The sequence below is a fragment of the Taudactylus pleione genome, unplaced genomic scaffold (assembly GCF_031769625.1).
Source record: "Taudactylus pleione unplaced genomic scaffold, aTauple2 ptg000567l, whole genome shotgun sequence".
Lineage (NCBI taxonomy): Eukaryota > Metazoa > Chordata > Amphibia > Anura > Myobatrachidae > Taudactylus > Taudactylus pleione.
In genome coordinates, this window is record NW_028284969.1 from 4197007 (window position 1) to 4222133 (window position 25127).

General features: G+C 46.3%; 1 protein-coding gene across 4 annotated transcripts; it reads left to right on the forward strand.

Annotated features, from left to right (window-relative positions):
* On the forward strand, nucleotides 1-24900 carry PLPBP (pyridoxal phosphate binding protein). 4 transcript variants are annotated; one of them, XR_015871851.1, is made up of 9 exons: nucleotides 916-1077; nucleotides 10909-11016; nucleotides 11954-11989; nucleotides 17294-17369; nucleotides 20312-20446; nucleotides 20560-20702; nucleotides 22432-22530; nucleotides 23756-23973; nucleotides 24318-24900. XR_015871851.1 is itself a non-coding variant. In XM_088453045.1 (8 exons), exons 1-8 carry the CDS (start codon nucleotides 288-290, stop codon nucleotides 23891-23893), a joined length of 750 nt encoding a protein of 249 aa, XP_088309171.1. In that variant the 5' UTR covers nucleotides 1-287; the 3' UTR covers nucleotides 23894-24900. The 4 variants fall into 4 exon arrangements, 3 of the variants coding, with proteins under 3 accessions (XP_088309171.1, XP_088309170.1, XP_088309172.1); XM_088453045.1 differs by lacking the exon at nucleotides 916-1077 and adding an exon at nucleotides 1-302 and having other exon boundaries at nucleotides 23756-24900; XM_088453044.1 differs by having other exon boundaries at nucleotides 23756-24900.
* The last annotated feature ends 227 nt before the right edge of the window (nucleotides 24901-25127 follow it).

A 25127-nucleotide genomic window follows, 5' to 3' on the forward strand; every position in this document is an offset into this window, starting at 1 on the left:
CACACACACATACACACACACACAGCAGTGCCAGCACACACACACACACACAGCAGTGCCAGCATACACTCACACACACACAGCAGTGCCAGCATACACTCACACACAGCAGTGCCAGCATACACACACACACACAGCAGTGCCAGCATACACATACACACAGCAGTGCCAGCATACACTCACACACACACACACACAGCAGTGCCAGCATACACACACACACACACACACACACACTCGGGGCAGTGTCAGCATACACACACACTCGGGGCAGTGCCAGCATACATATGGAGCTGCTGCAGGTAAAACCTTAGACACTAACCCCGGAAACAACAGGCAATCCCCCTCGGCCCTCTCCTCCGAGCTCCCTTCCTCGCCGTCACTCTGTCTGCCAGCGCTGCTCTCCACTGCCGGGGCAGCAGATCTACCAGTCCGGACAGCTGCTGCCTGACGTGCCACGCTCCACCAGCTTGGCCCCAGGATGGAGAGGCGCTTGTGCCGCGATCCTTTTCAGGCACTCCCCACCGATCCGCTGGGGAAGTTTTCTTCTGCCCTGTGTCGGTGGGGGAGGGAGACAGAAGCTCCGCTCCCCTCCAGCCCCTATTAGAAGCCCCGGATCGGATATGATTTTGTGCTGTTGTTGTGAAGCGCAGCGTATACCTCCCTCCTGCAATCACCACCGACAAAGCAGTGCACTTACCGGCAGGACAGACTGCAAGCATCCCTGTACAGTCCGGGGGGACCTAGTGATAACTCCGATATTTGCCTGTAGAGACATGTAACAGCGCTTTCAGGTTTTTGTGTTAAATTCTGACCTTCTCAACATGGCCGCTCACAACATCCATCTATCGTTATGTTTCCGCCCCCCCTCTCTCCTAGTTGAAAGTTCTGATTGGCTGAGGGCTTGAAGGCTCCTCTCGCCATTGGCTGTACGTTTGTAGCTGCGCTGTGGAAATGGCAAAACGGAAGTAGTGGAGTAGAATGTCAATGTGGAGGAGAGGCATGTCAGAGGAGATAGGGAAAGCTCTCCTGTCCGTGCGGGAAAAACTGGAACATGCTGCGGCCAGGAGACCGAAGGTAACCTCAGTTGAAATCTATGCAATATAGGGACAGTATATCTGTCTACCTGTTTGGTGAGTTCACCTTTGATAACCATCGGTTATTAATCTATCTCTATGATAGTTTCTTGCAAACTCAATACCCACTAATACACATTTTTAGATGGGTAAAAAATCTTACTGTTATAGTCCCACCTCAGCTCTCTGCTGCCCATTTTATGTGGTGTGCAGACTTGGGGGGATGTATCAATTCTTCTAAAGATGACAGGTGCCCAACCAGCTTCAAACTATTCATCTATACAATCTACCTGATAAATGTTGGCTAGGAGCTGATTAGTTGTAGGGTTGGCCATTGACCACCGGTGGCTAGCCATCCATCGATGGTCTGATGGCAAGTGTTTTGACCATCAGTGGGAGAAGTAAAATATCAGTGGCTGAGCTCTGATGGTGAGTCTCCCCACGGTGTGCGCATGCGCCCTCTGCGCACAGGCAAACCATTGATGGGTCTTCGCTGATTGTTTAACACCATTGACCATTCATGGCCAACCCTAATTGGTTGCTATGAGCAACTTCTCTCAACTTGTATTCTATAGAAGGTCTTTTTTTTTTTTTTTGCAGTAGGTCCTATGGAGATAATTTACCAACTAGAAAAAAATAAATAGAGCTATACAATATGCTTTCTTCTGTGGTTTCTCCCTGGCTGGTGCAAAAGACATACCATGGAAGTAGTAATGGTGAAACTCTTACCATGCATGCGTAATACAGCATGTACTCTCAAAGGTACTGATGTGATCGAAAACAGGCAGTAACAGAAATGGGGCAGCAAAGTGATGAGCGTTCCTGGCCGGTGACTGGGAGGTGGCCTGAAGTGAACGCAAAAAAAAGTGTTTCATGGGCGTGTTATGGGAGTGTCGCCTAAATGTCAATGAAAGCAGCTGCGTTGCCAGACAAACAGCCACAGTCACAGAGGCCATAGCCAGACCAAGAAACTGCACCTGCCATAGTGCTGGTGCAAGTGCTGATGGTTTTATGAAAGAATCATCAGCGATGTTACTGTGTGCAGAGATGCTGAAAGTGGTAGTCTCAGGCCTTGCTCATTCATATGCAGGATATCACACCAGGATAAGGCAGGAACTAGCATTTGTATATTATCGCTGCTGCAACAGACACGAGAGCGGACGCAACAGTGTCCACCTGTAAATCAGGCCCTTTATGTGGTTTCCAAAAACTTCTATAGAACGAGGCTAAATTAGGAGTACTTCCTTATTGTGCAGTCTTCACCCATTGCACGAAACCTTGTTTTTTTGTGTTTGCCTGTAAAAGTATGTTATAATCGATTGGGGGAAAAGGAGCACAGCTGAGAGGGGAGCAGCGAGTGTGACTCGGGGTGGAGACTGGGGGCTTGATTCAGACCCTCTCGCAAGTGGCCGCTCGCTCGGAGCGAGCAATGTTTTTCAATCTGCACATGCGTACGCTTCCTATTGCGCGTGCGCGAACTGGTACGAGTGATGGGGAAACTCTCGCTCGCCAAGCATTGACAGCCCAGCTGAATGAATGACAGGTCAGGCCGTTTGTGGGTGGTAACTGGTGCAGGCCACTGGAAACGGGGGAGTGTTGGTACGAACGCAGGCGTGCCTGAGAATTTCAACGCCGTTTCAGAGGCGCGCATAATTACCAGCCAGTGTCATAGGACACGTCACTTGCTTGAAATCTACCCTGAAATGCTCGCAGTGCTTGCGGCAGGATATAGTCAACCTCAAGCGCTGCAATCCCATCCGATGGTGCTTGATGTACCGATGGTTTCTTGCACTTCCTTTAGATGACGTACGCAAGTGGGCGTATTAAGACAGGCTGGTGGGCGTCTACAAACAAAAAGTGATCGCTCGCCAATGCATAGTGGATGTGCTTATGACTTGCCCTGCGAGAAGCCAGATAGGAAGAGGCTGCACTAGCTCTGTTTTGGATGTGTTGAGCTTTAGGTTTAGCAGTATTGGGACATCCATATGGAGATAGCAGAGAGGCATTTGGACATATGAGATGGTATAGAATGGGAGAGGTAGATTTGGGTGTTTTCAGCATAGATATACTACTGGAGGCACAATTTTTGAATTGGTTAACAAAAAGCTGTATGGTGAGACAGGCCAGGAGAACATAGCATAGAATGGGGACTCTTAGACATTGCTCAGTGACGGCAGTCTCAGTGGAATGTTGAGGATAGATGACCAGTTGCTTTGGGTCGAGAATGGAAATAGGTGGTTGTAAACAAACCACACAAGTAGTTTGAAGGCAAAGGTGATGAAAGAAACAGGGTGATGATTGGAGACAGGCTAGAGGATCAAACAATGGTTTCTTTAGGCGTAGTGAGATGAGCATGTTTTAAATGAGGATGGAAATACAGACCGGTATCCAATTAGCCCCGATATTATGGCGGGGGCGAAAAACCTGGATTTTTCGCCAATAATCCCCGACATGTCTATGATCTGAGCATGTATTGCGAAGTGTAGGAGAAGGTTAGTGGGACATATACGGGTTGAGGATATATCACGCATACAGCTCTGCTGTATGGGTGTCACCCCCTTGGATGGTGTCACCCGGTGCAGAGATACTGGGTTCTATTCCTACCATGTCCCTATCTGTGTTAAGCTAGTGTGTTCTCCCCTTGCTTGCGTGGGTTTCCTTCTACAATCTCAAAATGCACTAGTAGGTTAATTGGCTCCAGACCAAGACAGAAAAAATACGTGTGTGTGTGTGTGTGTGTGTGTGTGTATGTTTCTACTTCAGGGTCCATAGGGTATCCACAGGATACCTTGGGGTATAGGTGTGACGTCAGTCGCAGGGCACCAAAGAGTTAAGCTTTCAGCCTCCCAGGATGCACTAGGTCCCCCTCCTATACCCCGCCCCCGGGCCAAGGCACCTCAGTTTAGTTTGGTGCCCGGCCGGAGTCGGGTGCACCTGTTGGAGTGGGGGCTAGAAGAGCCCCTGAAGCTTATTCTTCATGCAGCTGTGGCTGCACAACTGGATGTACAGCATGGACAGTCAGTCCTGACGTCCATGCTGTCTTCCCTACACCCCGCCGGTACCAGAACGCCGGTACTGATCCGGGGATGCTGGTGGGCGTCTGGGGTCACAGCTAGCGGTGACCCCAGATGCTCCGGACCATGGCCGGATTCAAGGGGGACAGAGGTAAGCAGCGGGGTCCCGCGGTGGGTCCCCGCTGATCACATGGTCCTAAGTCCCCAGGCAGGGGGCTCCCTGGGGACTGGCTGCAGCGTGGAGCCAGGCGACCAACCTGCGCTTCCACTACCCCCTGGGACAGCGGACCGCAGCAGAGCGGTAGCACTGCGGCGTCCCAGGGGTTAAATGCATGCCAGGGGAGCGCGCCTTCCCTGTCTCACAGCCGGCGCCTCCCCCGCTGCACACAGCCCTCTCTGCATGCTGCCGACTGGTCCTGTGGCAGCGCTCCTCCCCCAGGCCAGCCTCCTCTCTGCTCCTCGGCGGCCATCTTCTCCAGAACGCATGGTGAACGCTGCTGGAAGCGCTGGACGGAAGCATCGTGGTCTGGGTCCCCCCGCATACCTCTCCTCCGCTGTGGTCAGGTCTGTGTATGCAGCGCTGTGTCCTACCAGGCCCTGTGTCTGTGTAGTTGAGTGATCAGCGCTGTTAGTGCAGGAATTGTTATTTCTCTGCATTGTATGTGACTGTGCTAGCGCTGCTGCCTGTAATCTTTTCTTCATCTAAACTGTCAGCTTTATTACTGTCCCTGTTCTTTCTGCTAAAGCCCTTGCGGTGCGGTGCTGCAGGGTGGTCTCTCGCCTATTTAATACTTAATTGGTGAGAGAGGTCACATACGTGGTGCCATCATGTCTGAAAGTGATTTTCCCCTCCGGCTACAGTGTACCACGTGCAAAGTACCGTTAGCGGAGGGGGAGGGTAGCGCGGAGGGCCTTTGCCGGCAGTGTTTGTCCATGGCGCGGCCTATTACGGTTACAGCACCGGTACAGGAGCCGCCCTGGGCTTGTTTCGCTCAGGCGTTAACAGCTTTAGTGGGCCAGTTAGCTCCGCAGCCCGCGTTTACTCCGATGGGTTTGTCCCAGCAGTCTGTGGTGTCGTCACCCATGCAGGGGTTCCCACGACAATTGGTGGTACCCCACAGTCTCCCTATTTCCCCGCTCCCGGGTTCTCAGGAGCCAGCGTGGGTTAACTCCCTGACGAGTTCTGTACAGCACTTGTCGGATGTGTTGCAAGGGGAGTCTGTGATGCGGCCTCATAAACGGCCGGTGGCGTCTCTGTCCGCTCCTTATGAGGATGACGAAGGGACGTCTGATGATGGGGAGATTCTAGATCCTTACGATCAGGAACCTCTCCATACTAAGGACGCTGATGCTAAGTCCAAAGTATATATTCCTGGACTTATTCGGGCGGTCCGCACAGCCTTGGTGATTGAGGACGAAGTTCCCCCAGCGGCTAAATCTAAGTATGCCTTTTTCAAAGATGTGAAGGGCGATGCCACAGTCTTTCCTCTTTCGGGTCAGTTGGTGGACCATTTAGAGGAGGCGTGGAAACAACCTGGCAAAAGATACCAGCCGCAGAGACGCCTGGCGGTGGCTTATCCGTTCGCGGATAATTATTTTGCGAAGTGGGAATCCCCTCCACAGGTGGATTCTCACGTGACCCGTCTTGTCCGTAGTGCCACATTGCCGATGCCATCCATGTCCTCCCTTAAGGATGCTACGGACCGCAAGGTAGAAATCTGCCTGAAGTCCGCTTATTCCCTTGCAGGGGGGGCAGCACGGCCGGCTATGGCCATTTGCTGGGTTGCCAGAGCGATGGAGCGCTGGGCGGATTCATTAGAGGCTTCTTTTGAATCCGACTGTCCGGCCGATCAGGCGGAGTTGATTGGCAATCTCCGTGATTCGGCCACCTACATCAACGAGGCGGCTCTAGACATTAGTACTCTGGTGTCTAGAATTTCTTCAGCAGCGGTAGCTGCTCGTCGCACCTTGTGGCTGCGATCCTGGAAGGCGGACGCAGATTCCAAGAAAGGTCTGGAAGCGTTGCCGTTTACCGGAGAAGTTCTCTTCGGTCCGGATCTGGATAAGATTGTGGCCACGCTGGCGGCAGCCAAATCTGCCTGTCTCCCGTCGGCCGCTGCTCCTTCTGGTTCGGGACCATCGTCCTTTCGGTCATCTAGGGCCCAGGGCAGGCCCAAACCACAGTCGTTTCCTCGACAGGCTGGCCCTAAGAAATCGGTCAAGCCCCGGAAGCAGGCATGGAGTACCAGACGTCCGGCCCCCAAGCCAGATGACAAGCCTGCGGCCTGACTGTCCGGGCCTCCCTTTGGGGGATCCCAGGGTGGGAGGCCGCCTGCTACAGTTCGCCCAGTGTTGGTCGACCACTACGACAGACACTTGGGTTCTGGAGGTGGTTTCCCACGGATACGCCCTCTCCTTCCGGCACAGACCCCCGGCTCGCTTCTTCACCACGGGTCTCCCATCAGACCGGAACAAGGCTACGGAGCTGCGGAAGGTATTGCACACTATGCTCCAGGCTGGAGTTATAGTGGCGGTTCCATTCTCCCAGAGGGGCCAGGGTTTCTATTCAAATCTATTTTTGGTACAGAAACCCAATGGGTCATATCGTCCGATTCTCAACCTCAAAGCACTCAACAAGTCTTTGCGGGTCCCGAAGTTTCGGATGGAGACCCTACGGTCCATCATTCTGGCGCTGGAACCTGGGGACTACTTGGTGTCATTGGACATACAGGACGCTTACCTGCATGTCCCTATTCTTTGGCAACATCAACAGTTCCACAGGTTCGCAATCAGCAGCGACCACTTCCAGTTTCGGGCGTTACCTTTTGGCCTGGCAACAGCACCACGTGTTTTCACCAAGGTGATGGCGGTCATGGCGGCTTCTCTGCGGCTGCAGGGAGTCCGCATGTTGCCGTATTTGGACGACCTGTTATTGGTGGCAGGATCTCCAGAGCTCCTGTTACGCCACTTGGACCTGACCATTGCACTGCTGCAACGGCACGGCTGGCTAATCAACTGGCAGAAGTCCACTCTAATCCCGTCTCGGAGGATTCTGCATCTTGGAGCCTTATTGGACTCAGGACAGCAAAGGATCTTCGTGACGGAGGACAAGATCTCTGCTTTACAGTCAAGGGTGCGCAGTTGTCTACACAGCCGCCGGGTGTCCTTACACTCGGCGATGAGGTTACTGGGCTCCATGGTGTCGGTGTTCGACATGGTGGAATACGCCCAGTTTCACTCCAGACCTCTGCAGCACCTGATCCTGTCCAAGTGGAACGGGCTGACTCAGTCTCTGAAGTCCCAGACGATTGTGCTCACCCAGGAGGTTCGCCTGTCCCTTACGTGGTGGTTACAGACGAACCACCTCAACAAGGGACGTCCGTTCTGGGTTCCAAATTGGGTCCTGTTGACAACGGACGCCAGTCTTCGGGGCTGGGGAGCAGTTTCGGGTCCACACTTGTTCCAGGGCAGGTGGACGCCGACAGAAGCGGAGCTTCCAATAAATATCTTGGAACTCCGTGCGGTCTTCAATGCTCTCCAGCAGGCACAGCGGTTTCTCCAGGGTCGCCCGGTGCAGGTCCAGTCGGACAACGCTACCACCGTGGCCTACATAAACAGGCAAGGAGGAACTCGCAGTCGGGCGGCTCTCGTAGAGGTCTCTCGGATCCTGGTTTGGGCGGAGCGCAATCTTCCGGCCATATCAGCGGTCTTCATCCCGGGAGTGCTCAATTGGGAGGCGGACTTTCTAAGTCGCCAGGACGTTCATCCGGGGGAATGGTCCCTGCACCCGGACGTTTTTCAACTACTGGTGGACAGGTGGGGTCTTCCAGAAATCGACCTCATGGCGTCCCGGCACAACAACAAGTTGCCGGTGTACGGGTCTCGCACAAGAGACGAAGGGGCGTCTCTGGTGGATGCTCTGTCCGTCCGGTGGACGTTCCGGTTCGCATACCTGTTCCCTCCGGTCTCCCTTCTTCCACGGGTAATCCGGAAATTCAAACAGGAAGGAGGGACGCTCCTGTTGATAGCTCCCGCGTGGCCCAGACGGCACTGGTTCTCAGACCTTCAGGGTCTGTCCGTGGACATTCCTCTGCGGTTGCCGCTACGACCGGACCTTCTGTCTCAGGGTCCTTGCCTTCACCCGGACCTGACTCGGCTGTCTTTGACGGCGTGGCTGTTGAGACGGCCATGCTGAGGTCCCGGGGGTTTTCCAGCTCTGTGGTGCGTACCATGTTGCGAGCTCGGAAACCGTCTTCCGCGAGGATATACCATCGCGTGTGGCATACGTTCTTCCAGTGGTGTCGACCGAGAGGTTATGCACCGCGGGAGTTTCGTCTGTCTCGGATTCTCGCCTTCCTGCAAGCGGGACTAGATCATGGGCTTCGCCTTGCTTCTTTGAAGGTACAGGTTTCGGCCCTATCTGTCTGGTTTCACCGTAGGATTGCTACAATCCCGGATGTGCGCACCTTTATGCAGGGTGTTCTCCGCATTCAGCCGCCCTTTGTTCCACCTGTGGCGCCTTGGGATTTGGCTGTGGTCCTGAGGGCTCTCCAAGGACCGCCGTTTGAACCACTGGGCTCAGTGGATCTTAAATGGCTAACAGCTAAGACTGTTTTCCTTCTGGCCATTGCTTCGGCCAGACGTGTTTCTGAGTTAGGGGCTCTTTCTTGTAGACCCCCTTTCTTGGTTTTTTATGGGAACAGGGCAGTGCTCCGCACTCGGCCCGAGTTTCTTCCCAAAGTTGTTTCCCAGTTTCATATTAACGAGGAAATAGTTGTTCCGGCCTTTAACTCACCGGGTCTTTCCGTGGGTGAGGCCTCTTTGGATGTTGTGCGGGCCTTAAGGACTTATGTTGACCGCACTTCTTCGTTTAGGAAGTCGGACGCTTTGTTTGTCCTCTTTGGCTTCCGTAAAAAGGGTTGGCCTGCTTCAAAGCAAACTTTGGCAGCCTGGATCCGTATGGCTATTTCTGGAGCTTATCTTCATGAAGGCCTACCGGTCCCTCCTTCTCTGAAGGCTCATTCCACTAGGTCTGTGGGTCCTTCGTGGGCAGCTCGACGTGGTGCCTCGGCAGTTCAGATCTGCAAGGCTGCTACGTGGTCTTCTGTCCATACCTTCGTGAGGTATTACAGGTTTGACACCTTCGCCTCTCAGGATGCTTCCTTCGGGCGGCGGATTCTCCTTTCTGCACAGGAGCGTCCCCACCCTTAAAGGATACTGCTTTGGGACATCCCCAAGGTATCCTGTGGATACCCTATGGACCCTGAAGTAGAAAATATGAGATATGGTAAGAACTTACCCTTGTTATCTCTATTTCTACGAAGTCCATAGGGTTCCACAGGACTCCCGCCCTGTCGCACCTGTGCTGCAGATGGGCTTTGCTCTGGTCACCGGTTTTCCGTCTCCCTCTGGTGAGAATGTGATTCTTGTATGTGTCCAGATCTTTGTTCTCTCTCTTCCTTCTCCTCCTCCGGCCTATGGCTTGGTAACTAACTGAGGTGCCTTGGCCCGGGGGCGGGGTATAGGAGGGGGACCTAGTGCATCCTGGGAGGCTGAAAGCTTAACTCTTTGGTGCCCTGCGACTGACGTCACACCTATACCCCAAGGTATCCTGTGGAACCCTATGGACTTCGTAGAAATAGAGATAACAAGGGTAAGTTCTTACCATATCTCATATTGTGTACGTACATGTGGTAAGGAAAATAGATAGTAAGCTCCACTGGGGCAGGGAGTGATGTGAATGGCCAAATATTCTCTGTAAAGTGCTGCGGAATATGTATGCGCTATATAAATAACTGTTAATAAATAAATGTTATTTTTAATATTGTAAATAGTGTCTTTAAAGTAGTTGATTAAGTCATGGGCTGTGAGGAAGGAAGGAGAATTGGTGCAGATGAGCAGAAAAGCAAGTTGAAGGTGATGGGTGCAGGATGGTGGAGGCTCCTTTCTCCTGGCTGCTTCAATGGCAGTGGCAAATGCAGGATTTTTAGAGGGGGGTTTCCAAATGCTTGATTTGAGAGTGAGTGTGGCCAGTCCATGAATAATTAGCACTTAACCATCTTTAATATGTGTCATACAAAGTGTAATGTGCGTCATAATTCCAGCATATCCAAGACCAGCGATCCCAGTAAGCCATTAAATGTGGCAGTAGGGCCATCCTGCCTAAGCTAAATGTTTTTATTTCAGATGTGTGCTGCATTCCAGAACATCGGAGCAAGTCCAGGAGTCTGGGGGAGCAGCAGAAGAACCTAGCACTACCCTGGGCATATATGTACATATTGGTCTTCTTATGCACTGAATAGTGTATTAAACTGTATTAATAATTTACCCTATTGATGGCCTATAGCATTGCACCCATAACAGTGCATGTTTTTCAGATCTCCTAGTTGGTGCACAGGTGTATTTAATACTGGCTGACACATATTAAAAGATCAACAGGGGGTGCTATTTATTTCATTTGTGATTCTGAGAAGAACATGCAGTAAAATTCTATTATTTTACAATTTCTACTATAGTTATGGGCTCGGGAGGGGGGTTTCCAGGCAACCAGAAACCCCCCCTGCGTTTGCCTATGAATGGTGTTGGCAGTGTCTGCTGCTTGGGCACGTTATCTGGCACACTGACATTTATGGGTCCAACAATTGAACAGATATGGCAGCAGTGACTGATAAGCCCAGTGGATCCACGAGACATCCCCGTTTTTGGTGTGATGACAATCCTCAGTGCTGCTTTATTACTTACCACTGTTGTCCACACATTTTAGATAAGTGTTTTGTGCACCTGTACTTATCCTCTGGTATAATGATTTGTCTTTTTAGAATCTCCCTGCTGGTTTCCCGAGACTGGTGGCTGTCAGTAAAACAAAGCCAGTTGAAATGGTGATTGAAGCTTACAGACAAGGTCAACGGTATTTTGGAGAGAACTATGTAAGTCTTATAAGGTGACTCTGCAGTTCACACTTTTCCTTATTGGCATGATCTAGTAACTAACGTGATATATTTTCTCGTGTAATGCTAACTACTGTGCCTGAATAACATGACAATTGTCCAAATCCGTCACGCACATGGTTGGCCATATTAGACCAGATCTGGCTAGATCACTTTAAGATCATCCGGGGCTTGTTAGTGTATTTGTATATAAAGAGAGACCAAATAATAAATGTGTGTGTGTGTGTGTGTGTGTGTGTGTATATATATATATATATAATTTTTATTTATTACAGATGTTCCCTCATACATCTAGCCCCAATATGCCATGCGGCACAAGACTCCTGGCGTGAGTAAGCCACCCGGTCCTTTGCAACTCTGCTTGCGCCTAGTGGCTTTTTCACTCATAAATGCATCTACTCAGGGTTTACTAGAACGCATCAGGAGATTGTGCTAATTAATTTGATATGTGACACTGCCTCTTGTGTGCGTCTGAGCCTGTGTTCAAAGCACAACGTAAATTGACAAGGAAAAAAGCAGCTGCAACGTAGCACTTCTTATACAGATTCAGACTCAGCCGCACACAAGTGTCGCATATCAAATTAATCCGTGCAGTCTCGTGAAGCGTCCAAATCATAATTCTGGGCAAAAAAGATGCTCAGTACAAGCAGTCGCACGGGACCTGGCGTGCCGAGAGGGTCTTTTTGGCACAACTGCTGCACATCTGTTTATTATACAATTTTTTTGTTATTTGTAATGTTCAGTTATATTTAATTTTACGCATCAGATAGAATTTGAAATGTTCTGGATTCCTGGTAAAACTTGTTTCAATATTTTACATTGTTGGATGTTTTTATTTGTAGCCGGCAAAATATCTAATTACAGCATTAGTTAAATGTAAGAACTACGATCTATTTTCCTAATTTTGCTTTCATAGGTTCAAGAATTAGTTGAGAAGGCCTCAGACACAAAAGTAAGACATTTTTCATAACTCTATTGCCTGTTTTTTATACATATATATTATGGCAAGATCCGGTATGGGGAGCCATCTTCTGGAGTAGCTTGTATGGTTTTTCATGCAGCAGCCAATTCACGGCACACCAGTCCAGGGTGTTTCGTACAAAAAGTTTTATTTGCAACAAATGTAAAAACAAAACCTAAACCTAAATGCTGGCCTCTCCTGCACTAACTAAACAAAATGCTTCCCTCTCTAAGATTGGAAAGACCCTACTGTCCAACTCTCAAAACAGCAGTTTATCACAGCACTCACTTTCACTAGCAAAGGTGTCTCTCAGCTAACCAACAGCTTGCTACCCCGGCAGTGAGATCCTGACTGGAAAAACTGACACACCACCTTTATTAGCCTCTCACAGGTGGTCTGTCAATCAAGGCTGCTCACTAGCCTGATTACTGCCAGACAGAAGCAAGAAACATAGGACATATATAGCTCCCATCCACAATTTCCCCAGTGCTATTGTTACAATATATATGTTTTGTTTTTTTGTATTCCTTTAGGCTTAGTGATATGTGATTCTCTTTAATAGTACAGCTATAATAACTAGCTCATTTCAGGTAAGTAGAAAGAGTGGTTCTTTGCAATATCAACAAATATAAAAATTAAACAGGGCCTCTAGTGCGCCTCTACAGAACTCACCAGGGCACCTTTATAATTTACGTTCTCTTTTAAGGTGCGTACTCACTAGACGACGTGTGTACGCAGCGATGCGACCGCATGACATAGTGCGTACACCCTTAACAATTTTAACGATTTATCGTTACCATCTGTCGGAATCGAACAAATCGTTAGACTATTTTTTATGTGTACGCACCTTTAAGGTGCCCACACACATACCGACTTGCTCCCAATCAGCCAATGTACACGATTTCCCCTGAACTCTCCCCAGGCAGTCGTGGTCACGATTTGGAGTTAAAAATGTCCAATCTGACTTAAGATCTATCGTGCAGCCAGTGCATTGTATCCCAGATTGGCTAATCTGCCCTACAGCACGGCAGATCTGAAGATGCGATGTACGACGAGCGGGGACGCGCATCGGCATCAAGTGTAGAAACTCAAGATTTGGCCATTTTTTACGTGATCTGTCGTCACGATTCGTCGAAATCGGTCAAATTGGATGAAAAGTCGGTATGTGTGTGGGCACCTTTTAGATTGCTGCTTTTCATCCAAACTATGTTTTTTTTTTTTTTGTTTTTCTTGTTAAATATTTGAAAACAAAAAACCCTTTTAATTAGTATCAGGTTTATGTGCAGTTAGTGCAGGTTTCTCCAACAGGTAACCCTCTGCTGTGGAAGTTTAATGCCCCGACTTTCTACTTTATTATGTGTTATCTTCTTCTTGGTTTATAGACCTTGTTCACTACTCTCACTATGGACCTCATTCAGAGGCGGTCGTAAGCGGCCGCTCGGTCGTACGCCTAACGATCGAGAATCAGGAAAAAAAACAATCTCACGGCCGGGCGATTGCAACCAAAGTGACGCCCATACATAGACAAAGCACCTCCTCTAGCTAACCAGTGATAGCAGCTAGCGATCGTTGTCAGTCATAGTCAGTCGCTGTATGTTAATTTTCTTCTGCTGTTTGTGGCCGCTTGTGTTGTGTGCAAATTACATCAAAAATTAACAAAAAAAACGCATAGAATAAGCCATCCCCATGAAATTTATTTATTCTTATTATTCGCTAATGCTAACGCAACTAAATCAATTACAAGCCAATTAGCAGTGTTATTAGCAACAACAATCGATTATTAGCTGCTTGCATTGTGTGGCACAAAATAGAAACATCAAACATAACATCAGTCACATTCGATAGTATCGATTGTACTCTGGGGCTTGAGAGAGCACATATCCAACCTCAAGCTGTACAATAAGGCCAGGCCTCTAACCTGCTCGCAGAGTGACGTTTTACTACTTCCGGCCTTCTATATCGGTCATAGCAGGAAATTTTATGTACGCCCCTAAAACGCCCTGAAAACAGTGAGGAACGCCTGCGTTTTCAGACCACCACCCCCGTCAACACCTACAAACGGCCTTTCATGTCAATCAACTCCCGGAAGCCACTTCCTGCTCGTAAGCCGTACGATCGACAGCATTTTGGATCGCCAGGTCTCGTACGCACATGCGCACAACTAACCGTACGCATGCGTGGTTTGGAAACATCGGATGCGTACGACCGAGCGGCCACTTACGACCGACTCTGAATGAGATCCTATGTCCTTCCACTGCTACCTTTTCACTTTTAAACAGAAGTATAAAGTACCAGGACATATATCCAGAGAGTTGTAGTTATTTATAATAATTGGAAATAAATACTGTATATGATGGGTTTAAAATACATGGAATAATATAGGCACCAATGAGTCCCGTGACTATAAACAAGCATGAAGCCACAGTCTGAGTTATTACTGGACCATCATCAGGCATGGTGACATCATATACAAGAATAATAGTGTATTCAGAAAGGGCGCTAGCAGGGGTGATGGGTGTGGAGTGGTATACAGTAAGATGTGGGGATTAGGAATGAACTTCCTTTTTGTAGTGCATCGTTGCGCTTCAATGCAATATGAAATGACATAAAAACACATATACTCATAGTGCAATATTATCTGAGGTTAATAATGGAAATGAGAATAAGGAATAAAGGGCCTGATTCAGAGCCGCTATTAAGCTGCCGCTCGTTCGTTCCGAGCGATGTTCGCACATCTGCGTATGGGTTGTAATGCGCATGCGCCAACCAGTCAGTGCGGTCGGAAATCGTGTGCTCGCAAAATAGCGAATGCCTGCTAATTTGAGTGACAGGATGAGCCGTTTGTGGGTGGTAACAGGGGAAGGTGCTTGAAAACGGGGAGTGGAGATCCGAACGCAGGCGTGCCTAATGGTCAAAACGGGCGTTTTAAGGGTGTGCATAATTAACAAAGCAGCGTCATCGACCACGTCACTTGGTTGTCTTTTAGCCTGAACTGTTCGCATGATTGCGGTAGGAAATGCAACCACAAGAATAGCGAACAGTTCATACGCCTTTCGATGTACTCGATTAATCTAATAAATAGCGGAGATGACGTATGATGCGAGCGGCCAGGGGGCGTTTTTTTCAAAATAGCAACCGCATGTTTTGTTCGCTCGTTCAGACATAGAGGCGTCAACAGACCGCAAAGAGCGAGCGCTTAATTTAAATAGCCGGCCCCTTTTTCAGAACGACCGTCCGCAAATAGCGTCTGGCTCTGAATCAGGCCCAAACTTCCCTTAGGAAGTGTGTAGTTCGGCTACAGTATAGTTCAGGTATATGAAAAGACATACACAACACACAATCTCATAGTGCGATGCTGTATGATATATATACTGTAGCTTAAACCAATGTACTTGTCATCTTTTGTATGAAACCATAAACCTAAGTGAGAAGATATAAAATAAGCTATTTATTAAAACTAAAACCTATATAATATCTCAACAGGAGATAGATGAAATTAAATAAATGAAAGTACTCAATAGTTCCAACTAGGGATGTTTACCATAAAGGCGAGTCAAAAGGGCGTGTAGTATAAAGTCCGAGGTTCCGGATTCTCATAACCTCCATTCGGGACCCCACTCAGTCAGGGTATTGCCCTTCTTGCTTTGGGGTCCAAGGAGATTTAGCTACCAACGAGTTTGTCCCTTCCTCAGGGCAGGCATGTTGTGTCCTGGGATAGAAGTCCTTAAAAAGCTGCTCCATAATTGAATATACAGGTTGAGTCTCCATATCCAAAATGCTTGGGACCAGGGGTATTTTGGATAACGGAATATCCCATATTTTGGAATATTTGCATTTAATAATTAAATATCTTGGGAATGGGATCCAAATATACACACAGAATTAATTTATATGTCATATACACCTTATACACACTGCCTGTAGGTAATTTTATACATTATTTTTAATAATTTTGTGCCTTAGACAAAGTTTGTGTATATTGAACTATTAACAATCAAAGGTTTCATTATCTCAGTCATGCCAAAAAACATCCGTATTTCGGAATATTCCATATTTCGGAGTATTTGGATATGGGAGACTCAACCTGTATTTCGATTTAACGAGAATATATCATGTTCCAAGCACACTACCCAGCCCTAGGGAAAATTGTAGTGGTACATGTGTCCCATGATTGAACAGTGAATGTAGTTATGATTTTGTAGTTACAACAGTAATATAGATGTAGGATTTGAAGACAGGAGTTTGGTGCAGACTGAGACATACTGAATTGTACAGATAAGGACTAAAGATAACTGTGCTAGGATTGGAGTAGTTGGTACAGCATGAACAGTATACATAGGTAAGTTGCTCTGTAGGTGGGTAAAGTGATTATGATTTGTAAGTGGGTTAGTTGTGCAGACATACTGTATTACAGGTTGAGTCTCCCATATCCAAAATGCTGGAAACCAGAGGTATTTTGGATATCGGATTTTTCCGTATATTGGAATATTTGCATACCATAATGAGATATCTTGCAAATGGGACCCAAATCTAAATACAGAATGCTTTTTTGTTTCATATACACCTTATACACACAGCTTGCACATCATTTTATACAATATGTTTAATAATGTTGTGCATCAAACAGCTTGTGTACATACACAAAATTAATTTGTTTCATATATACTTTATACACACAGCCTGAAGATGATGTTATACATTTTTTTTGTATTCTGTGCATTAGACAAAGTTTGTGTACATTGAACCATCAAAAAGCAAAGGTGTCACTATTTCAAGGTGCCCACACACTGGATGATTTTGGGCACGATTTGCACGAAAACGATGCATCGGAACGATACATTGTTTTAAAAACGTGCAAATCGTGCAGCTTCCAGGAACGATAACGATCTGATGCGCTGTCCCGCAGGTCGTTTGTCGTATCTTCAGATCTTACCTACTGCAGGTAAGATCTGGCAATCTCCTTAACGATGCACTGGAAATCATTAAGGAAGCACGATAGGTCGTTGGTCGCATTGCACAGGTTAGCAAGATATCGTCTGTCCAGGAGTGCCGGTGAATTGCGTGGAGCGTTCTAGGGAAATCATTGACAGCATTGCATCTCTTGCGAGTCGCCCAGTGTTTGGGCCCCTTCAGTCTCGCTAAAAACATTCCGTATTTCTGAATATTTGTATATGGGAGACTCCACTTGTATTACCATGTTCTTGATAATTTTATAAAATGAGACCACAGTAACTTCTGCAAATATCCATATTATAAATACATGTTGTGATACTCCTCACTCCTTTCCCTTTGTAGATTCTGTCATCCTGCCCAGAGATCAAATGGCATTTTATTGGGCATCTACAGAAGCACAACATTAACAAGATGGTTGGTAAGAGATGTAATATTTGCAGGTGTGTACATGTAGGTTTTGGTTGATTCCACAAAGGAAATACAGATCGATCAAAACTTACTGGACAAAAAACGGCTAATTAAAAACTTCAAAATGCCTAATTAGTCATTAGGAGGTGTCCAAGGGGTTCTGCAATGTGTCCCCAACACTTGTACCTGAGAATAATGCTTTTCCCTACCTTTTCACACCCTCGGGGAGATGCACACAGTAAAACGTGATTTTCCTCAGGAAAAAAAACTGCATGTTTGGAATTGGATTACTACAGCAATTAGTGCGAGTTCGCCCTGAGAACTTCTCGTACAAGCCGACTCGCACCTAATTGGATTGTCCCCTTATAGTGTGCTGGCAGTGTAACCTGTAGCTTTGTGGACTAGTACAGTATTCATGAGAATGCAGCTTTCCTGCGTACTAGTAAGCCGTGCCTTGTGAATATTAGCTGGAGTTCATGAATATTAGTCAATTAATTTGGATACCATATCATACAACTGAGTCGTCTTGAATATTAACACTGTATAGGTCACCAATGAGCGGCTGAGGAACTGCTTTGGTCATCGCCGTGGATCATTAGCTGCTGTCATAACTCTGAATTCATGACTTCACCTTCCGCTGTCTCCTCTTATTACAGTGGTACCAAATCTGCTACTGAATCTTATACCCCTTTCAGACATACCGAGAATCCCGGGAATTTGGCCTGCCTCAGCCAAATTCCCGGGTTGCCGCGTATGTCTGAAAGGTACCTACCCGGGAACACGTTCCCAGGTAGCCGACCCTTCAATCGACCAGAGAATTTCCCTGGACTTCAGTCCCTGCTTATGTCTGAATGGTGCTACCCAGGAATTTACTCCCGGGCTGCACCAAGCTGCTTTGAGTTGGCAGCGCAGAGCGTCCTATAGGACGCTCAGCGCTCCTGCACAGAAAACCCCAGCCGGATGCCGGAGACACCCGCCGGCACTGGAGATCGCCAGCGGGTCTCTGCCACAGCGGGCTGTCCGCACTCCCGCTGGACAACCAGAACAGAAACGTAAGAAAATAAATAATTTAATAATATAATAAAATGGCTGCAGTGATTGGTCGGCTAGCTGCTGCATGATGATGACATCATCAGCGGCAACCAGTGAGGGAATAGGCTAGGAAGGGCAGAGGAGAGGCAGGTAATATTAAAATCTAAAAAAACCCGGCTTATGTCTGAAAGGGGTCTACCGGGTAATTTCCTGGGTAGACACTGTAGTGTGAAAGGGGGGTCTCGACCAAATACCCGGGAATTTGCACAGAGGAAATTCCCAGGTCTGAGCAGGAAATTTCCTGGGTAGTATGTCTGAAAGGGGTATTAGATTGTAAGCTCAGTTTGGCAAGGCCATTGTTACCTTCTGTTTCTTGCCACTCTATGTCTTATATTGATAGTGATATTGTGATTCCCTCAATGTTAATGAATAATATTCTGCCAACAAAATTAGTATATTCATTGTGTATAGGGGACAAGCGCCCTGTAAGGTGTCGATACAATTTAGCATGACTTGGTTGCGTCAGTGAGTAAGTCTGGCTATATGCTATACTTACAGTAATGCCAGAATTGCCGATTTTTGTTTGCAGTCTCATAGGGCTGTGTACAAAAATCCACAAGCCCGGGGCAAGATTGGGCCGCGAGTGGGGCAAGTTCAGCTGCTGTTGGTGTTTCTACGCCATTGCAATGGCAACTCTCCCCCCTCACATCTATTTGAATTGACCCCTATGGGTTCACATAGCAACATAACATGTGACTTCTTACTGCATTTCTGCGACTTGTATAGAGCTGGACTTTAGGTTTCCTCTGATGAGGACAACATACACTGTGGCAGAAGCTCCCACAAATGTGTTGCACTTGTAAGTTGCTTTGCCTTCACCTTTCTGTCCTGTTCATCCCAAACTAACTGTCCTTATCTTGCTGTAGGGTGAACCCTTGACCAACTAGGCAGAAAACTGGGTACTGCATGGTGCTGCAAAATGAGTTGTAAAAAAGTTGCTGTCTCGGGAGCCAACAAAACAGCCCCAGACCATTACGATTCCTCTTCCGTGTTTCACAGTTAGTGTCACGGGCTTATTTACACTTCCCGCCGTGTGTAAGTCAGAAATTTAAAAGGGCAATTCTTCAATATGAAAACGTGTGTTATTTTGCTATATGAAAGCATTGCACTTTTAAACATTGTGCTGAAACACACTTTTAGAGCTTCGTAAATAAGCCCACACATTGAGGAAACTCTGCGTATTGAACCAAAGATTCACATTTTGTTAGTTGATCCTTAAAGACTTCTTCCAATCTTCACAGCCCAGGCAAGTCTTTTTTTTTTCATCTGTAAAGTCGCATGTGCACACTGGACGATATCTATTAACAATATAGTTCAACATATATTGTTCATATCGTTCAGTGTGTATGCACTGACTGACTAACGCTGCTATCTCCCGCTGGACGATAACAATATTCCCAGTCGGCTGTACAAGCGGTTCAATCTGGGGATGTCGTATGCCCCCCGCCGTTCGTCGTGGCCAGCATCGGCAAGTGTGGATGCACTAACCGATGCCGGCACCCCTGCCGGGCCCGCCGCTGCCGACATCGGCTCATACACACATCGTCTAGTGTGTATGAGCCTTTAGTCTTTAACCCTTTTACATGTTCGTTGAGAAAAGACCTCTTTTGTAACTCTGAAATTCACATAATATATTTCAGTTTTGCAACTCATACTTTTTTGTAATCTCTAGCAGTGTACCTCTGTACCATTTTAGGTTCTGAACTTACATTTCAATAAAACCTGGTAAAATGGGGGTGTTCTAAGACGTTTGATTGGTAGTGTACTTACACTCTTCAGAAATGTAATCTTTCCTGATGGTCTCTGGCTTCAGTGTTCTTGGGAATTAAATGCTTGTATCCCTCTTTTCCCCTCTCCCAGCGCTCCCAAACCTTCACATTTTGGAAACCTTAGACTCTGTGAAGCTTGCTGATAAGGTCAATGCATCCTGGCAAAGAAAGGGGTCAGTGGAGAAGTTGAAGGTCATGGTCCAAGTCAAAACCAGCAGTGAAGAAAGTAATGGCCCTCCAAGACCTTATTTAATATATTCTATACTCTAAACTAATTTTGGTTGGAGGGCAATTGGGGATTTGTGTATGTTTGATGTTAGTTATTTTTTTTTCTTCCAGGTAAACATGGCCTTTCTCCATCAGACACTGTTGGGCTAGTAAAACATATCAAGGAGAAGTGCTTAGGTTTAGAGTTTGTGGGACTTATGACCATAGGAAGCTTTGGCCATGATGTTGCACAAGGACTCAACCCTGACTTTCAGGTATCTAGGCTGCGGGTTAATGTCCTGTAAAACTGAATTCTGTGACCTATTATTGTTAATGACTGTTGCCCAGGTTTAAATCTTCAAGTTAAGTTTTATTACATTATGTTGTCCAAATCCATTCAGTGAAAGGCCCAGAATAGGCTCCTTGGGCCAAAGGCCTGCCCAGTGTACTCCGCTGTGAGGTCCAACCAGGACCTCAACCTCTCCCTTAGGCATCCCAGACCAATCACCACCCCTCTATGAAGTTTTCATCAATTCCATCCAGGGAAGGCCCACAACAGGCTCCCCGGGTCAAAGTTCTGTCCTGCGTACACCAACGTGATGTCTGACCGGGACCTCAAACCCTACTATGTCTTCTGGGATCCAGTGTTACCCCTCTGAAGTTTTCGTCCAAATCCATTCAGTGAAAGGCTCAGAACAGACTCCCGAGTCAAAGTTCCGTCCAGCGTACACCAATAACTGGGACCCTAACCCCCCTAAAACCTGGCCAGGATCCAACTGAACCACCTCGCGTTGGTTTCATCCCAATCAGTGCAGGGGTACCAGAATGCATAACCGGACAGACCAATGAATTTTATATGTGACTTTTACATACCTGATTATGTCCTCTGGCTTGATAAACGTCCTGACAGTCCAGAATGTCGCCTCTTTTCTGTGGGTGCACAAAAGTCACGTTTTGGAAGCGCTGCTTTCTGTTATTTCATTGTAGGTGCCCTATGATTTTATAGTCGGCAGTCAAAACAGAACATTGTTTGCACAATGCGATATCCGCGGAATGTTTGTGCATTGTACCTGGAAATCCCAGTTACGGCACTATGTGACATCGCTAGGGATTTCCTCCTGGTTGGCTGGCCATGGCCTTGCTTGGTATCGCTGAATCAGGTAGCCCCTGCAAAGCATTGCCATGTGATCCACTCTTATGCTAACTGTGTTATTGATCCAGATTGTTTTAGATTACTAGTAATAAAATAGGGGAGAATTGGTAAACTCCTAAAGGTCATGGATTTTATGTTTAAAAGTGACAAAAGTTTAAACAAGTTAAAAATCCCTGTGTCTGTCCCTATAACTAAGTACTTACTAAAATGTAAAAATAGACCAGTTCATAGTATTGTAAACGTGAAGTAATTACTGAGCCGACAATCAGCCTGTAGACTGCATTATGTTGACTGGATAATGCTGACATGGTTGTAATGTTATAGTATGCATTTTAACCATGTCGGCATTTTAATTTTACACATGTGAGTAAAGCATCAGGTTTAAAGTTAAAATGCTTTAAATAACATTACTATCCCATTGACATTTTGCCTATCTACAGCATTACTGTTGACCTTTCATGTGTAGCCCTTAGTTAACGCTATAGTCCTCATTTAAGGACTTTGGGGTAAATCTCAGCATGTTAAACTTTGAAAGTTAAAACAGCAATCGTGTTAAACGCAAAACATGGTGTGTGTTTGCTTTCACATGATTGGTGTTTTACATTTCAAAGTTAAACATGCTGAGATCTGCCATTTAGTAAATTTACCTCTTGTCTCTGACCGATAGGACACACGCCTATGTACTGTATTCCACTCTTAGTATTGGTTGCATGCAGAAAGTGATCATGTGGATGGGTTCTGGTGACGAGGTTTCTGTGTGTGTAGGACTGATGAATGGAGATAATGTTGTTTCTGTGGACAAGCTGTGTTTGTCTCTTAGTGAATGGTCATATTATTACTTACCTGTGTAGTTGCTGCTGAAACAGCGTGAAGAAGTGTGTGAGGCACTGGGACTTCCATTGGATGCGGTGGAACTGAGCATGGGAATGTCCTCAGACTTTGAGCATGCCGTGAGTATATACAATGCTTGTATACTTCATACTATGCAGATCACATTAGATCACATATACGTTGTTACATAAAGATTTACCATGGTGCCTGGACACCATGTTTTCTCCTAGAAATATTATTGTGCACTTCTGAGTACAACTTGGCCAAGTGGTTATTTTGGCTATTGCTACAATAGTAAATACTTCACTCTATACAAGGTGACCTGACCAGACTGCTCGGGATGCTAAAAACCTGTTCACAATCCTATATAATAATTGTTCATAGTATCACGATGGTGCAGCAGTTAGCATTGCTGCTTCACAGCACTGAGGTCATGGGTTTGCTTCCAATCAGAGACCTATCTGTGTTGAGTTTGTATGTCTTCCCCATGTTTAAAACCAGAAAATGGAAAATAACAACGCTGTGAAACACCGCAAAACTTATAGTGGATTAATAAGGTTTATATGCTGTAAATTGAACAAACCTACTGTAAAATGTCAACTGTGTAGGCTGGGCCAATTTGGGTCGGTCATCTTCATATCGCTATTAAACATCTGTATCAACTAAACGTTTAGCAATTTTGTGCTCTTGGCAAAACTACTTCTCTAGCAGTCTGTGCATTGCAGGGCTTGGCATGTATACTAGAAGGAATGGCTGCTAGTGTCTATACCATGTTCTGAATATGACGCACATTGAGCCTGATTCAGAATTGTACACTATGCTGATATTAGGCAGTTGGCCGATGTTTGTTATTACAGCTCATGCGTCTAAGTTGCACGGCGCAAATGTCCCGGTGCCTCTATGATGTCACTCGCAGAGAGGATTTAGACGCAGAGTGGTTGACAGGGACCATTTGTGGCTGGTAACAGACGGATGGTTGCAAAAAAACCCAGACATGTTGCAACCGTTTTATTGGTGTGTCGGATCCAGTGATTGCGTCTTTGTACACAGTATCACTAGTGCCAGCTTAGTTCTGTCGGCCATTCCAAGTAGTCGCGACAGGATTAGAGTACAACTCTGATTCAGGTCCATTGTTGGATTGGACGGAATTAGCGTATAACTCCTGGATCAGGTCCATTGGATTGGACGGGATTAGCGTATAACTCTGATTCAGGTCCATTGCTGGACTGGACGGAATTAGCGTATAACTCTGACTCGGGCCCATTGTTGGATGGAATCAGGCAATATACAATATTACGTATGACCTTTGTCCACATTTTTAGTTTGTCTTCTCTCTATCTCTAGGTTGAGGTGGGTTCCACCAGTGTCCGTATTGGTAGTACCATTTTTGGGGAAAGGGTCTACTCCAAGCCAGTAAAAGGAGATCCCAGTGTCGCTAGCGCTGAAGAGAAGTTGGGCGAAGTTTCGGTACAAGATCACTGAGATGCAGAGGAAACCACCAGACCAGTACTTTGCCAGCATCGCAGTGCATAGAGGCAGATTTATGATTATCACATAACAGGGTAATTCTATTCTGAATAATGTACTTTATAACAGCTCCTCCAAAAAATATACCCACTACTCACAGACATTCTGAAATGAAGAGAAAAGCCAGAAAACTGAAGCATTTTTACTCCCTTTACTCCTAACAAAAATAGTTTATATTCCCAAATCCAGAAAGATGATCCCTCGCCCGACTGACCGCCTGTCATTGAATGTTCCAGGAGGAGTTGCTCATATCTCTGTTTTGTAAATTAACATTATAATAATTTAAGGGGCATCTGTCACTGTAGGGGCAGAGTTTATTTATAATGAGGTAAACTAGTAGTACTATTATAATGTAAGACATTTCCTTTCCACTCTGTAGATGTAGAGCATCTGACCAGGAGAATGTCTGGCATGCCAATCATATGGAAGTCGGCAGCTAGTGAGCCTATCGCACATGGACGACCTTTACGTCTGTCTTCTGCGGCTGTCCCCAACACTATAGAAGGAGCTTAGATTGCCAGTGATGGGGAGAGAGTGTGTTGTCTAGTATCTAGTTCATTTAATCTCTGCCTCAATGGTGAAACATACCATAAAAGCATATTTTCATCTTTATAAATGGGGTGCAGACTGTGAAAGTAAAAAAAAATGTATTCATTATTGCTGTCATATATTATGTATTAAACTCCACTGCCTTAGTCCACAGCTAACCAGCATATCACGCCCTGTGATCTCTGAAAGGATGTTTATAGTTTAAATACAACTTTCTTCTGTGTGAGATTGCATTATGATGATAAATACAGTAAATAGACACATTTCCCAGTAAAGCAATGGGGTATAGTTATTGAATCATCTAGTATTTAAATTAACACTTCTAGAAATGTTTTTTAATCTCAATGAATGTGACAGCTCAAATGCACTGTGTATTGTTCTTTGCGGAAATAAAAAATAATTATGGAAAGAGATGCAATTTTAGTTTTCAGTGAGTGTTACATAAAATACACTTCTTAACTTTAAGGTCATATAATGGCCCAGAAAATCATGTGCTGTAATTGTTTGGGACACGTCTAGATCTGCCCGAGCCCCTCTTATAAGTAATACAGGAATGATAACTGGTTTTATAGTAAAGGGAACAACATGTTTATTGTCCACAGATCACATCTCTTCTGATCTGGGCTTTCTCCTGAAGAGG